Source organism: Microchirus variegatus (genome assembly GCF_963457635.1).
Source record: "Microchirus variegatus genome assembly, chromosome: 21".
Taxonomy (NCBI): Eukaryota; Metazoa; Chordata; class Actinopteri; order Pleuronectiformes; family Soleidae; genus Microchirus; species Microchirus variegatus.
The window spans coordinates 18,433,879-18,450,538 of record NC_139822.1 but is presented as its reverse complement, the minus strand read 5'-3'; the positions used below and the strand labels follow the sequence as shown (position 1 = coordinate 18,450,538).

At 43.7% G+C, this 16,660-nt stretch overlaps 1 protein-coding gene across 1 annotated transcript in view; it reads right to left on the bottom strand.

The window, feature by feature from the left end:
• magi1b (membrane associated guanylate kinase, WW and PDZ domain containing 1b) overlaps nt 1-16,660 on the bottom strand; it is a gene marked incomplete at both ends in the record, with an annotated part of 165,268 nt that overhangs the window by 25,210 nt on the left and 123,398 nt on the right. Inside the window, 2 exons of the mRNA XM_083908072.1 lie at nt 5,083-5,353; nt 11,422-11,453. Of these exons, the coding sequence (XP_083764198.1) occupies nt 5,083-5,353; nt 11,422-11,453 (303 nt within the window). The remainder of the gene's footprint in view (nt 1-5,082; nt 5,354-11,421; nt 11,454-16,660) is intronic.

The following is a 16,660-nucleotide window of genomic DNA, read 5'->3' as shown; positions in this document are numbered from 1 at the left end:
GTCACACACACACAAAATTGTACTTGCTGCATACTGAAATCCAGCATAACAATCCAGCGACAAAGAACTACTGGGTGCAGTACCATAAAATGTCTGCAGGTGGAGCCCCAGAGCAAAACGTGTGTCAAACACCAGGGCTGGAAAACTGGGTTTTTATACCAAATTGACGACCTCTGTTAAAAACACAGAGTATAGCATGTTTACAACCTAAGGAAGTGATTTCAATGAAGACAAAGTGAGGACCGGCCAAAATGTCCTCACTCCGTAAAAAAGACCTCACTCTGTTGGGTTAAAAACCCTCACTGGTCCTCAGTATGTTGCAAGTACAAGAACACACACACATTATTGTATTTGCTGCAAACTGAAATCCAGCATATCCACTTTATAAATCAACACAATTACAAATATCTACTTCATGAACAACATCGACAAAGAACTACTGGGCGCAGTACCATGAAATGTCTGCAGGTGGAGCCCCAGAGCAAAACGTGTGTGAAACACCAGGGCTGGAAAACTGGGTTTTTGTACCAAATTGAGGGGAAAAAACATAGTATATACCATGTTTACAACCTAAGGAAGTGATTTCATTGAAGACAAAGTGAGGACCGACCAAAATGTCCTCACTTCGGAAAAAGACCTCACTTTGTTGGTCAAAAACCCTCACTGGTCCTTTATGTGTTTATTCACATATGCATGTGTGTGTGCCTTCACTGTGGAGGCAAACATGCACCTCGGAGAAAACTCCCATCAACATTTTCCTATCTCTGCTGCTGCTGCAGGTGACGCCACCAAGGCCACTACGTCCAATCTGTTCCTTCAGTCAACACTAGGGGGGTGAAAATCCCCGCGGAGTTCAGCTATCTCCTCCAATCCATCACAGAGTAAGTGTTGGGGAAGAGTCAGAGGGGCTAAATGTGACAATCTGGGAAGGTCAAGCTCACAGTTAAACTGCACCGTGCTGATTAACACGGCCATAAAACCTGTCAAGACCTTTCTGGATCAAATGTTGGGAAATATCCTTTTTAATAACTGTGTGACCGTATTTGAAAAATAACTCACACAAGATCCAGATTCAGGTATTTCAGATATCTCAGTTTTCACACCAATTTGTTTGGTTATGGATTTTTTTTTCCCAAAAATTATATATATTTTTCCAAAATTATATATATTTTTCCAAAATTATATATTTTTTCCGAAATTATATATTTTTTCCAAATGTATATTTTTTTCCAAAATTATATTTTTTTCCAAAATTAATTTTTTTTTCAAAAATCTGATTTTTTTTCAAAAATTTGATTTTTTTTCAAAAATTTGATTTTTTTCAAAAATTTGATTTTTTTCAAAAATTTGATTTTTTTCAAAAATTTGATTTTTTTCAAAAATTTGGTTTTATTAATAGATAAATTAATCAATTTTATAGAAAAATAGACGACCCTGTGCGTCGCTTCGATTGAGGATAACAAATAATGACCGCGGGAACGTGAAAAATCTAGCGTTAGCGAAGTGCCCTCACCTCTGCTGTTTAATGCCGAGTGAGTTTTTAAAAATGGCGGGAAAAAACCATCCGTGACATTTGAAGAAGAGCTCGAAGTTTTCATTCACGGCAAATGTTTTGTAGAGCACGCTGCAGGATTTCAGAGAACGTGATTTCACAGAATTGCTTTACCATTTCCCCTCCAAAACATTCCATGTATGTGTGGTTTCCATTATTACTGTTTCTAATTTAGGCGGGAAAAAAAACCCCTGAAACATCTCCATCACCTTTGGACAAGTTTGCAAACATAATCTCTCCCCTTGGCGTCGGCTTCTTCCACTCCGCGTTTCTATTCTATCCTTTATTTCCGCTCTAAATGATCATTATCAGCCTACACTGAGCCCTTTTGCGCACTTTCTTCTGCACGGGCATCTAAATAATGATGATCGTTGACAGGGGGGGAGCCTGAAAAAAGTGATTAGATGCTTAGGTTTATTGTTTTAATCATCCTCCGCTGTCCTCTTTTTATTTCCTAACCTGACAGCAGATCTGAGGGTGATTCTTTTTAATTGGAGCAAGGCTGGACGTGAATGCTGACATCCACGACTGCTGCCGCTGCCGCCGCTAATTAAACAACCACGTGTCTCTGTGGGAAGTCTGGTGTAAAAGTGTGTCAGCGGAGCCAGCTTTGACACACGGACCGCGGCGGCATCTACTAGCGTCGGCGCTCAGCTTAGCTGCGTACGCCAGGCCACAAATTAAAATAAAATCAATGCTAATTGCTGTTGTGCTGAATAACTGCTTTCGCGGGGGTCTTGGCACTTGGTGAAATGAGCTCGGTGAAATTTAGACGGTATCTGTATGATAAATCTAAAGCCAGAGCCAGCAGGCGATTAGCTTGTCACGGCGACTGGAGGGAAGGGAAACGGCTAGCCCGGCCAAGTACAACAAATCTGCCAGCCTGAAAGCTATATTTTACTAATTAATATGTGGTTTCGTGTTTGTTTTATCTGCATGAGAACAGTCAAAAAACTTTTTTTTTGGAATAAGTCTGACATAGCTAGCTAGTACCAACTAGTTTGCTCCAGTTATTTATGTGATTTAAGCTAGGTCACGCTAATCACCTGCTAATTGTAGCTTTGCAGACACGGTCAAGAGATAATCTATGGACTGCTCAACTGTCACAAATTGAAATAAAATCAATGCTAATTGCTGTTGTGCTGAATAACTGTTGGCACTTTGACAATGTGTGTATGATAAATCTAAAGCAGCCGATTAGATTGTCACCGGGACTGGAGAAAAGTACAAGTACAACAAATCTGCCAGCCTGAAAGCTGTATTTTACTAATTTATACGTTTATGTGTATTGTTTACGCTTATTTCGAACAAAGGCCAACTAGCTAGGTAGTACCAACTAGTTTGCTCCTGCTAGCCCACGCTAATCACTTGCTAATCTAATTGTATCTTTACAGAAACTTCCAAAAGATAATAAGCAATTTTTTTTTATATATATATATAATTAATGCTCAACTGTCACAGATTAAAATGAAATCAATGCTAACTGCTGTTGTGCTGAATAACTGTTGGCACTTAGACGACGTGTGTATGATAAATCTAAAGCAGGCGATTAGCTTGTCACAGAGACTGGAGGGAAGGGAAACAGCTAGCATGGCCAAGTACAACAAATCCTCCAGCCTGAAAGCTATATTTTACTAATTAATGCATTTATGCCTCTTGTTTGTTTTATCTGCATAAAACAGTCCTGATGTTTCTTTTGAACAAAGCCTAACTAGCTGGGTCGTACCAACTAGTTCCGTCCTGCTATTTCTGTGATTTAAGCTAGGCCACGCTAATCACCTGCTAATTGTAGCTTTACAGAAACTGCCAAGAGGTATTAGGCTTTTTAAAATTATTATTGTTGTTATTTTACATGTATGATAAATCTAAAGCAGGCGATTAGCTTGTCACAGCTAGCCTGGCCAACAAGTCCAACAAAAATCTGCCAGCCTGAAGGATATATTTTACTAATTAATATGTTGTATGTTGTTTGTTTTATCTACATAAAAACAGTCATGAAACTAGTTTCGACTAGCTGGCTAGCACAAACTACATTCCTCCTACTATTTGTGTCATCTAAGCTAAGCTAAGCTAAGCTAAGCTAATCACCTGCTTCACATAAACTTTCAAGTGATAATACTGATCAATGTCCATAATAACCAAGTGATTTGGGAGAGAACAACACTTCGTTTAAAGCCTCACGACTAAATATTTAGCGTCACGAGAGACACGAGTTTCACTACACCTACTCTACATCTGCCGGTGTTGCCGAGTTACCGTCTGGACTAAAAAAAAAAAGAAAAAGTAAAGACTCTTAAAGAAAGTTGGACTCCAAATGCAATAAATGCACATCAATATCAGCAGAGACCTCCGGAGACGGAGGAAACCGCCTCGGGTCGTCGAGACGCATAAGGAATGAGTTGAGTGTCTGTCTGTGTTCGTCCATTGAAAATGAGATCAAGACCTGAGAGCTGAGACCCTTAAAACGTGAGTGTTTTTTATAACCTGCGAATTAAAACAATCAACAATCAACCGGAAATCCTGCGTGGAGTTAGCTTCAGTTAAACCGAGCTAACGCTAACGCTAACGCAGAGTGATGTAAGAGTCCTGCAGTAAATCCAACCCTCATGAAGGCTGAGATGTTCAGTTTTTGTTTACACCGGCTGAGGAAGGCCCCCGATTCAACGTCTACAGCCAATTTGATTATTGTATCCGTGGGGTCTTAAAATGTCTTAAATTCTCATAAATGGTCTTAAATAGAATTTTGCAAGGTCTTAAAAATCTATTAACGTCACTTTTATTTAAAACATGCATAAAATGTTGCTATTTTTGAGGATGCGATAACAACAACTACAACATGGAACTCGATAGATTTTGTAGCATTGGTGCAAATTCGCCCCCAAAAACGCCTCAGTTTTTTTCGCGTTTAATCCAAAATGGCGGCCTTCCCGTAGGATTGACAGGAAACTCGTCATCGACTTTTTATTTAAAGCTCAACCTAATGAACGCGTGTACCAAGTTTCGTTCGTTAAACCGTTAAAACGCTAAAACGCGACAGGGTCAGGGGTTACCAACTAGCACTTTTTTTGCGTCAGTTTTTAGCCCCTCCCACTTCCAATTTTGTGGTCTTAAAAAAAGTCTTTAAAAGTCTTCAATTTGACTCGTCGAAACCTGCGGAGACCCTGCGGTTACGTCAGAAAACGACACCTAAAAGACCTCGGTATTTTTTGATTTTGAACGTAGTAACCGTTTTTGGCCACATTCTTACATATGGCGCCTTTAAAGGAGGTGAATATCACTCGGCCGCCGGACTCGAAAAAGAGTTTCCACAAACACCGAACATTTCAGACTTGTATATGCAACACCCCCCCGAGGCACCAACACTGAGAGCTCATCCTTCTCCGAGAGCAGGGTCACTGCTGCTTTACTTACATGCACAAGAGAGAGTCAACAGCGTCTCGCCATCCCATAATCTTTTTTTTCTACACCGGCCTGAGCCGCCGGCCCCATGCAGCCCCTCATCCAACCGCCACCAAAAACAACATACTTACGCCTACTTTCATACATGCTCCTGGACTGCGCCCAGATCTTAAAAGGGTCCGGTTTCCTCTGGATGGTTCCGTCCGCCGGCGAGTCCTGGGGCGGCAGACCCGGCAGAGGCTGAGAGGGCGGCGGTGGCGGCGGCGGCGGCGGCGGCGGCGGAGCGGCGCTCTCGCTGAGGGGAGCCGCCAGCGACGCGTGCGCGGGCGAGTCCGTGTGGGCGCTCCGGTGGCTGGAAACGCTGTGCTGAGAGCTGTTCTGGCTGTCCTTCCGCGATAACTGCTGTGGGAGAAGGAGAAGGAGAAGGAGAAGATGGATATCATTTCTGACTGGTGGATTCAGGGAGAGTCGGCGGTTGGTGAGACGAAGAGAAAACAGGGCAACGAAGACGTGGATTCTGGATCCAGGGTTGAAAAGGATTTAAGATTGCTGCTCGTTTGGGTGAGAGTAAAAGTTAGCGCGTCAACACTGTTGACCGCTGTTGACGGCGTCGACGTTAACGCACGCTAACGCATGCCGCGTTTCCATGATGACTGAACGGAAAAAGACGTGCATGACTTAACCACAAAACCCCTTAAATGCAAAACCACTTAACCAAAAACCCCTTAAACAAAACTGCTTAACTCAAAAACCACTTAACCCAAAACCCCTTAACCACAATATCCCTTAAACACAAAACTCCTTAACACAAAACCACTTAAACAAAACCGCTTAACCCAAAGCCCCTTAAACACAAAACCACTTAACCAAAAACCCCTTAAACAAAACTGCTTAACCCAAAAACCACTTAACCCAAAACCCCTTAACCACAATATCCCTTAAACACAAAACTCCTTAACACAAAACCACTTAAACAAAACCGCTTAACCCAAAACTCCTTAGCACAAAACTCCTTAACACAAAACCACTTAAACACAAAACCCCTTAACCACAAAACCACTTAAACCCAAAACCCTTTAACACAACACCACAACCAAAAACCACTTAACCCAAAACCCCTTAACCACAATATCCCTTAAACACAAAACCCCTTAAACCAAACCGCTTAACCCAAAACCCCTTAAACAAAACCGCTTAAACACAAAACCACTTAAACCCAAAACCCCTTAACCACAAAACCACTTAAACCCAAAACCCCTTTAACACAACACCACAACCAAAAACTCCTTAAGCCAAAACTCCTTAACACAAATACACTTAACCCAAAACCCCTTAAACACAAAACCACTTAACCACACCCATGTACACTTTCACTTACCCTACCCACAACAGTTGCACTTGCCAAAACCCCTCAAACACAATACCCCTTAAACAAAAACAACTTAACCCAAAACTCCTTAACACAAAACCACTTAAACACACCCATGTACACTTTTACTTAACCATAACCCACACAGTTGCACTTGCCAAAACCCCTTAACCACAAAACCCCTGTTTACGTGACTCCCGATTGCTAAAATGAGTCTCTAAAGTAAAGCTAAACTTTAACAACAGACGCACGGTTATTTGTTAGCGCTGCTCTATTCCTTTAATAAACAAACCGCTCCAGTTCCACTGTAGGCGCGCTAACAGCGCTAAAAGAGCTAACGCCGCTAAGGGAGCTAACTGGTAAACGGTGCCCGGACTCCGGTGCCCGCGGCACGTAAACACGACGTCACGCTCGTCTTTTTCCCGGCCAGTCGTCATGGAAACGCATTTGTTGTTTGTTAACGCCGACGCAATAGTGAAAAAACAGACCGACAGACACGACACAGCGGTTTGATTCTTCTCGCAAAACAAGGCGTAGCGCGGAACATTAACCTCCCCGTTTATCGCGATTAAGTCGTTCAAGCTGCGGGAGGAACAAAAGCGCGGCTGAACTCACGAGACCGCGTCGCCACATCGTTCCTTTTGGTTTTTGACAGCGCGGAACGTACGAGCGAGCCGCCGCAGCCGCCGCCGCCGCTGCTGTATATTCAGGGATGTTTCACCGACGGCGCTGAAGCACTTTGAAGGGAGGATTTTCCTCCGGTGAGGGCCAAAAAATGTAAAACTGCTCATAAATTGCCACCGGCCTCTCAATAACACGGGCACTTAAGTGTCCACTCAAGGATTTACCGTGAGCAGAGTAAAGCCCACACACACAATCCCGACTGCTTCCCATGACCCTTGTCTGAGCGACTGACGACGATCACCTTTGTGTGGTTTGGCCTTCAGAGGTTGTTTTTGAGTCATCACTCGCCCGTGAATCATCCTCCTCCTCCTCCCACACCTCTGCAATTCATGTTTATATTCATGCTTCCTGTTAGACATAAAAGATAAGAGGCTCTTTGACGGCGCTTTGGCAAATATTAAGTCGGCGCCGTCTGCGGCCGTAGCGTAGCTCGCTAGATCTCTGACCGAGTCACCTCGCTGTGTTTAGAGGTGAAGCTTAAATCAAATGGAGTAAGAATTAGTCGGTCTTGTTTGGCTAGCATATCTGCTGCGGGCGTTGCAGCGTTTACGCTTCTCAAACCAGGTCGTGACGAGTCGCCGAGCGCCTCCTGAAGCGGTTTGGCCGAGACGGCAGACGAACAATCCGTCGTCTAGATCCTTCTAGATACGTTTTATGCGATAAAATAACGCATTTACACCCGGTATTAGCACAGCGTCCACATCAAGATCTGATTGCTATCTGATCACGGTCATCCCACCGCTCTTACGTCACCTCCCCCTCTCCTTCTTCTTCTACAAGTATTTCCAGCAGCAGACTACGACATCGCGTCACGGACGACAAACGTAAAAAAACGGACACTTTTTACGTTAGCTGTGCTCCAAACCGCCAACGTATTTAAGCTAACATATCTGCTATGGGGAGCGGCGCGGAGACGCATCGGACACTCGTAGCGTTTACGCTTCCGTTCAACGTGGTCGCGACGAGTCTCCGACCGGCCTCCTGAAGTGGTTTGGCGGATCGGATAACAATCCGTCGTCTAGATCCGTAATCTACGCCAATGTGCCTGGACGGGTTGGGGTGGAAGAAGAAACGGAGAGGCCCTGTCGCAACGAGGCCGCTCTTCCGTCCGTCTTCCGCCGCCGCGTTTCTTCTACGGCAGCCCGGACGGCGACAAACCAGCCAGAGCCAATGCGTTTTTTTTTTTTTTAAGCGGAAGCTAACTATGCTAACGAGGAAGAATTCGGGCTCCGCCCACCAAATTCAGACACGGAGACCGATGTTTAGCCCCCCTCCCCGTTGACCGCAGAGCGCTCGCTCAACCTCTCAGCTCTCGTTCCATCAAAGAAAATTGTGCCACCGTTAGCCAACGAGGCTAAGTCCTGTTCCTCTACGCTAGTTTCAAACCTACCACCTCCTCCAAATGAACACAAATCTCTTGTTCTTGATGGATGTTATTAGATTTGACCTTCTGCAGTCACCGTGTTCCTCTGTTCGTCTGTGCGCTGATACATTGGCTTCTCCGGCTCTAATAACTTATTAAGGCGACGGAAGATAAAGAGGGATGAAGGGAAGGATGGATGGAAGGTTGGAGGAGGAGGAGGAGGAGGTGCCAGGCCAAAGAAAACAAATCCTCGCCACTTCCCCCCCGAGACTCAGCCGCGTCCTGCTTTTCCCCGACTTCACTAGATTAATCTACTACGTTCAGTGTGCGTGACATTTACGACACTTTATTGGGAGAAATTGGACATCCTCATTTCTTTTAAGCAAAGAATTGCTTTTCTCGCCTTAGGCCAGTGATTCACAAACTTTTTTTATACCAAGTATCACCTGAGAAAATATCGATCTAGCCGTCTCTCCGTGACACCAACGTTAAAATACAGTGGTGTAAATAGGTCGAGCGAAAGCCTCTCGCATCTACTTCGCCAAACTGGTATCGTGAAATTAGTTTAAGATCGTAATCGGTAACGGGAATCGGCCCAAGCACTGCCAATATATCGTCGAAAAAAGTCTAATATCGTACAACAGTTTACTGTAGAAATCTACGCTGCCGTTCAAAAGTTTGGGGATTTTTTAAGTGTTTTATTCATCAAAAGAGTTACAAAACGAATAGAAAATATAGTCAAGACATTGACAAGATGTGAAATATGGATTTTTATTCTAAATAATAACTTTGCCCTTTCGTCAAAGAACCGGCAAAACTGTTTTCAGCTGTGCTAACATCATCGCACAAGGGTTTTCTAATCGTCCAATAGTCTTCTAACGCCATTAGCAAACACAATGTACCATTAGAACAAAATGGAAATGGGCCTCTATACACCTTTGTACATATTCCATTAAAAGCCAGACGTTTGCAGCTAGAATAGTTTCAAAAATAACAACATTTCTACGTGACCCCAAACTTTTGAACGGCAGTGTATTTCTACCACCAGAGGGAGCTCACGTACCGCAGTTTGAGAACCATGGTCTTGGGCCATTGTTTTTAAGAAATGAAACGAAACCGGCTCGAAATGCTGTAGTACATATGCCAGGCCTGTAGGTGGCGCTGCAACGCCACCGCAGAAATACACCAACAGCAGAGAGGACGATGACGACGACGGCGAAGATAAGCGTCGGCAAACCCAAGAGGTTTACGCTATGGCGTTCTTTCCTTTTTAAATCATCATCATCACTCGATGCCGACTCTACGCTTGCGAAGCTAAATCAAATTAATCGTTAAACCCATTCGCAATTCAATGTCGTTTATAGGAGTCGCCGTTTTTTTTTTAAAGCCCTTTAGAATTCACTTCCAGTTAAATGCTATTTGTTTGGCGCCCGTTCATAACATCACATTATCTCGAGGCACTTTACATAATAAGGTCGAGACCTTACGGTTTACGGAGAGACTCGACTGTTCGTACAAAAAGCTCACAGACGCGAAGACTCAAGGGCCCTCTTGAAACCTGGCACTGGAACGCGTTTTATGCGATAAAATAACGCATTTACACCTGGTATTAACACAGCGTCCACATCAAGATCTGATTGCTATCTGATCACGGTCATCCCAACACTCTTACATCACCTCTGCCTCTCCTTCTTCTACAAAGATTTCCAGCAGCAGACTACAACATCACGTCATGGACGACAAACGTAAAAAAACGGGCACTTTTACGTTAGCTGTGCTCCAAACCGCCAACGTATTTAAGCTAACATATCTGCTATGGGCGGCGGGAGAAAATCGGACACTCGTAGCATTTACACTTCTGTTCAACGTGGTCGCGACGCGAGTCTCCGACCGCCTCCTGAAGTGGTTTGGCGGATCAGATAACAATCCCTCGTCTAGATCCGTAATCTAGGCTAATGTGCCTAGACGGGTTGGGGTAGAAGAAGAAGAAAAAGAGCCTTGTTGCAACGAGGCTGCTCTTCCGTCCGTCGTCCGCCGCCATGTTTCTTCTAGAGCAGCCCCGGACGGACAAACCAGCCGGAGCCATGCGTTGTAAAGTGGAAGCTAACTATGCTACGAGGAAGAATGGCTCCGCCCACCAAATTCAGACATGGAGACTGACGTTTCCCCCCCCGTTGACCACGTCGTGATCGGTCAACCTCTCAGCTCTCATTCCATCAAACAAAAAACGGCGCCACCGTTAGCGAATGAGGCTAAGTCCTGTTCCTTTTACGCTAGTTTTCAAATCTACCCCCCACACCTCCACCTCCTCCAAATGAACACAAATCTCTTGTTCTTGATGGATGGACAAACGAAGCCAACTTCAAAGAAGCTAACTATGCTAACGGAAGAATAACTCCGCCCACATTAACCCGACGCATGAACCAATGAAGGAGGCGGAAATGCCCGAGAGAAAGTGGAGACAGAGAGAGAGTTGTGAATGTTTACACAACCTTTCACCAGAAGCAAACTAAAAATCAGTTGCAGTCTGCACTTTCACCACTAGAGGTCACCAACACCTCCACACTGGACCCATTAAGCTTATCCCATCACCTCTAAACCACCACCACCACCACCACGATCACACCTCACATAACCCCCAAATCTGAGCGACATCACGTACCCTGCGAGTGTAATCTCTGTACGGAGGAGCCAGCTGTAAATGATCCTGGAACACACACACACACACACACACACACACACACACACACACAAAAACACACAAAAATACACACACTCACAGTCAGAAAACTGTCGACAGCACGAATGCAGCAGATCTCGCTCGGCTGCGATCATACATTCGAGCCATCGTCGCCGCGTTAGCGACCCAGCTCACGCTGTGCTTTAAAGGTGGAGGAAGAGGAGGAGGAAGAGGAGGAGGAGGAGGAGGAGGAGGAGGAGGCAACAGGGATCCATCCCAACAACATCAACACAACTTACAACACCTTACAGGTGGGAGTTAGAGGACGAGGAGGGGAGGGGAATCTCAACAAAAAAACAATAAGAACTACTCACCAGTTTGGGGCTCTTCTTCGCTGGAGCCACCCCTGTGAAGACGAGGATGAAGAAGAAGAAGAAGAAGAAGAAGAGGAAGAAAAACAAAAAAAGAAGAAGAAGAAGGTGGTTAACCAGTGAAGTTACCGTGCATCGTCCGCGCCGAGAACAAAACAACAAAAACAAAAGAAGACTCCGATAATAAAAACCAGTGTCACAAGTCGACCAGATCATCATCATCTAGAAAGAACCTCGCCTCCTTCCTTCTCCCTGCTTTGTGGAAGTAAGGAAGGGAAGGAAGGGAGGGAGGGAAGGATGTAAGGAGGGAAAGGAAGGCAGCGCGATGTATCCGCATCGCTGCCGCGGACGGCGCTCGGCTCGACTGGTGCAGGGGGGGGAGTTCCCCCCCGCGTCGACCGGACGACGTTAAGTTAAGGAAGAAAGACAAGGCGGCGAGAACGAGAACTAAAACTCTTAACAGCGATCTAAATAAATAAATAAAGCAACAGAAGGAGGAAGCTAAAGCCGAGAGCTCTGGAGGAGTTTACCCATGGAGAAGGAGTCCAAGATACTGAACATTAAATTATAGGCGACCGTCAGTTCCCCTCTTACTGAGACCATCTTCTTCTTCTTCTTCTTCCTGCGTCCGCCGCCGAGCGCCGCTGAGCGCCGCTCTCCCAGGCTCAGGCATCTATAGGCAGTCGGCAGCTCGTCCTCCCTCCCCGTCCTCTCTCTCTCCCTCTCCTGGTGGCTTTTCCTTTTTTTTTTTTTACCCTCCCGTCCTCTCTCTCTCTCTCTCTCTCTCTCTCTCTCGTCGGTGAACACTGCCCTCCCTCCCTCTCTCTCTCTCTCTCTTTCCACCCTCAGCATCATCACTCACTCCCTCCCTCTCTTCACTCTCCTCCCTTATCTCCATCTCAATCTCCCTCCCCCACATGATGCTGGTAAACACACACACACACACACACACACACACACACACACACACACGATAATTCATTTCATTCATTTATTTTTTTTTACTTTGCTAAATATCGACGCGTTTACGGCGACGGATCGATTCTAAATGTTAATGAAACGTCAACGAGTGTTTGTGCAAAACCTGGAAATGAAGCAAAAGTGACTCCGTTTTTTAATGATTTGTTCTTTGTTTTTAACGAAAGGAAAAACAACAATCTGATGATTGATTTAGTCGTCAAGTAATAACGGATTCTGTTTCATGTTTTGTCGCAGATTTGTTGTTTGTTTGTTTTCTTCTTTTGAAGAAATAAAAAAAAACATAATTATAACAGTTTTCTCGGAAGCGAAACGTCGTCATTTTATCAAAAATAATTATTGGTGACTTCTGGATCATGAACTCATGAAAAACTGATCATTTACGTTAGCGTTTTTTTTACGTGACCGGCTTTAAAAATGCTTTATCGCCCGCCAACATACACTCCCAGTGATTTATTTTGAGACACCACAAGGGCTCCCCCCTGTGGTCGTCCCTCGCCAGGTTAATTGTGCCCAAGAAATTTTCAAATCTCCAAATTTGACCAAATATCACCAATCTCTGACCAAAGCTTCTCCCACGATTTCACGTTTTTTTCCGTAATCTCACGTAACATTACGACATTTTCTCGTCCTTTTAGTAACTTTCAAAATTGCGAGATTAAGGAAAGGTCAGAAATGTGAGATTAAGAAAAATCAGAATTCTGAATTTTAAGAAAAAATTTGAATTCTGAGATTGAAGAAAAAGTCACAATTCTGATATTAAAGAAAAATACAGAATTCTGAGATTAAGGAAAAATCGGAATTCTGAGATTAAGGAAAAGTCAGAATTCTGAGATTAAGGAAAAGTTAGAATTCTGAGATTAAGGAAAAGTCTGAATTCTGAGATTAAAGAAAAAGGTATAATTCTGAGATGAAGGAAAAATCAGATTTCTGAGATTAAGGAAAAGTTAGAATTCTGAGATTAAGGAAAAGTCTGAATTCTGAGATTAAAGAAAAAGGTATAATTCTGAGATTAAGGAAAAATCAGATTTCTGAGATTAAGGAAAAGTTAGAATTCTGAGATTAAGGAAAAGTCTGAATTCTGAGATTAAGGAAAAGCCTGAATTCTGAGATTAAGGAAAAGCCTGAATTCTGAGATTAAAGAAACAGTCAGAATTCTGAGATTAAGGAAGTTAGAATTCTGAGAGAGAAAAAAGTCAGAATTCTGGGATTAAGGAAAAAAAATCGGAATTCTGAGAATAACTGTCATGCCCGAAATAAACGAATCATTTATTCAATAAAGAAAAAAACTTGAATTCTGAGATTATTAAGGAAAATCAGATTTCTGAGATTAAGGAAAAGTCTGAATTCTGAGATTAAGGAAGTTTTTCTGTTTTCCAGTAAAAAAACAAAAGAGTCATGTTTTCTGTAAGATTTCAGAAAATGTGCACAAATATAAACGTACAAAAACATTATCACAATTATAATAATCTCAACAACCTGCGATCAGTGTGAGGTTTTTCGTTGCTGAAGGTGTCGTCACAGTCAGCAGGTGAAGGTGAGGCGTTACGTCGTCACGGAGACGAGAAGCTGCGCGCGAGTTTCTCTGCGCGTAACGTACGTCGTAATAATTCACGTACGACACGCGAGACCAGTCTGAGAAAATAGGTCATTTTTTTAACGTTTTAATCCTTTAAAATAAGCGATCGAAGAAGATCTTACACTCGCTCGTCTTCTTTATCTCTCAGACATCTGGCTTCATTCACAGCTGACGGCTTTTCTCTCCTCCTCCTCATCTCCTCCCCCCCTTTTCACCTCCTTTTCAATCAATAGGAATCATTCATTCAGCGCGTTCAGACGCACTAATCAGTGGTGTGTGTGTGTGTGTGTGTGTGTGTGTGTGTGCGTCTGGAGGTAAACAGGCTGTCAGTCACAGAGTCAGGCTGCTGTCGGACCGTTATTCATCCGTCAGCTGCAGCCGATCCGTCGCTCTGTTTAACATCAGACACAAAATGGACGCTCGACGCGTTCGGTCGCAGGTTGATTTTTCAGGATTTCTTTGGCACGTACTTTTGAAGAAACGCAATCCAGGAGTTGCTCTCGGGCTCCCCCCAGAGTTGGTAAATGGTATTGTTTGTTATAAATATCGTTTAAAACATTTTTTTATTGCTATTTCACTGCAGTGGAACAAAACTATTGCGTAATAGCGCCCCCTAAGGTTAAAAAAAAAGAGAGGCTAAATTGAGTTTCACCGAATTACCCGAAAATTGGCGGGAAGATGTTACGGACCGAGACGAACGAAAAAGTCGACCGTAACCATGGCCTCAACTCAACGGGAAGTCAACCATATTGAATCTTGGCGTCCATTTTGGCTATTAGCGCCCTACGCTACGAGCGCATTTGTTGTACCGACATATATATATAAAAAAAAAACATATGCCAATCACATCAAAGACATCTAAAGGCTTTGTTTTATAAGAAAACCTTTGCGGATTTGACTAAACTCGTGTTTGCGTTTGCACGAGCGCTTGCTTAAAATTCTGCTGCCGCCCCTCAAGGACAAAATTCCGCTCGTCTTTTATCTAAAAGTAAGTTCCCACAGTTAAAATTGTCACTGAAGCATCGCAGACGTGTGTCTCTCTCTTCACCACCTGTGCTGATCAAAGCTTTGAGATTTGAGAACATCATCATCTCCAGGTTTGAGAAACACTGATATTCTGTTAAAATGCTAACACTGAAGTGCTAATGCTTGAATGCTAAAACCGATGTTGAAACGCGAGCAGGTAAATACAAAGGTCGACAGCTTACCTATGAAATACTAATGGTTAAATGCTAACACTCATGTAGCTGTAGCTAACACTTTCAAAATTAATGTCTATAATTTCAGAATGCTAATGCTAATTTTTTTTTTTTTTTAATGCCAATCCGTAAGTGCTAATGGTTGAATGCTAACCCTGAAATCCTCATCTTGGAAGTCTAACACTTGTCAAACAAATATCAAAATGCTAATGTTTATGTTGAATTGCTAACACCTGAAATGCCAATGTTAAAACACTAATTTTGAAATCCCTATGTTGAAATGCTAACATTGTGAACTGTTTATTATGAAATGTAAACGCTAACATGCTACTGGTTAACACTAAAATCCTCATGTAGAAATGCTAACGCTCTAAAACTAATGTCAAACGCTTAGGCTCGGTAGCTAATGTTGAAATGCTAACACCTACGATCCAGAACATGTGGTTGTGGATTTACTGTGAACCTGGAACCACAGGTGGACGAACGGGGAACTACACAGGAACTGTTGCACCAACCTGGCGGCACAGCAGCCGCTAAACGGAAGCCATTAGCAGGCAGATTACGTCGCCGTCTGTCCGCGGTGTGTGTGTGTGTGTGTGTGTGTGTGTGTTTATGTTGCTACAGCTCTCAGCTGGGAGCGATGGCTTCCAACAGGCAGGTCCATCTGTCTCCGTGGCGACGGTGCCTGGTGACCGTGGGGGGGGGGGGACGTGACAGACGGTCTCCGAGCAACGGTTGTTGTCGCGGTGGTGGTGGTGGTGAGCGGCGCTAACGCTTGTACGCTAGCACATCAGTGACAGTCCTGCAGAGCGCGGATTTATTTAGCTTCCTCCGCGCGCATGGGTGTGTGTGTGTGTGTAAACAGTGGGATTAAACATGTCACATGAGGACACGAGACGGCAGAGACGACCGGTAGAGCTAGCGTCGTCGTCCACGCGGAGAAAGCGCCTCCCAGAATGCAAAAAAATCTCAAAACGTTTAAACCACTCATTTTTGTCATTTTATGACCCTTCAGGCCATTGTTTGCCGCACATTTGCGGCTTTTATAATGTGGCATTTTTACTCTTTAACTGTTGTTAGTGTTGGTAATGACTGTGGCTAGCTAGCATGCTGTTAGCTAGGCTTAAACATGGCAGACGTGTGTCACTCTCTTCACCACCTGTGCTGATCAAAGCTTTGATTCGAGTACATCATCATCTCCAGGTTTGAGAAACGCTGACATTCTCTTAAAATGCTAACGCTGAAGTGCTAGTGCTCGAACGCTGACACTTAAATACTAATGTCAACGAGCTTACTTATGAAATGCTGATGGTTAAACGCTAATGTCAACAAGCTTACTTATGAAATGCTGATGGTTAAACGCTAACACTAACATTGAAATCCCTATGTTGAAATGCCAACGTTGTGGACTGTTAATTATGAAACGCAAATGCTAACATGTGACTGATTAACACTAAAATGAAATGCTAACACTCAAAAACAAATG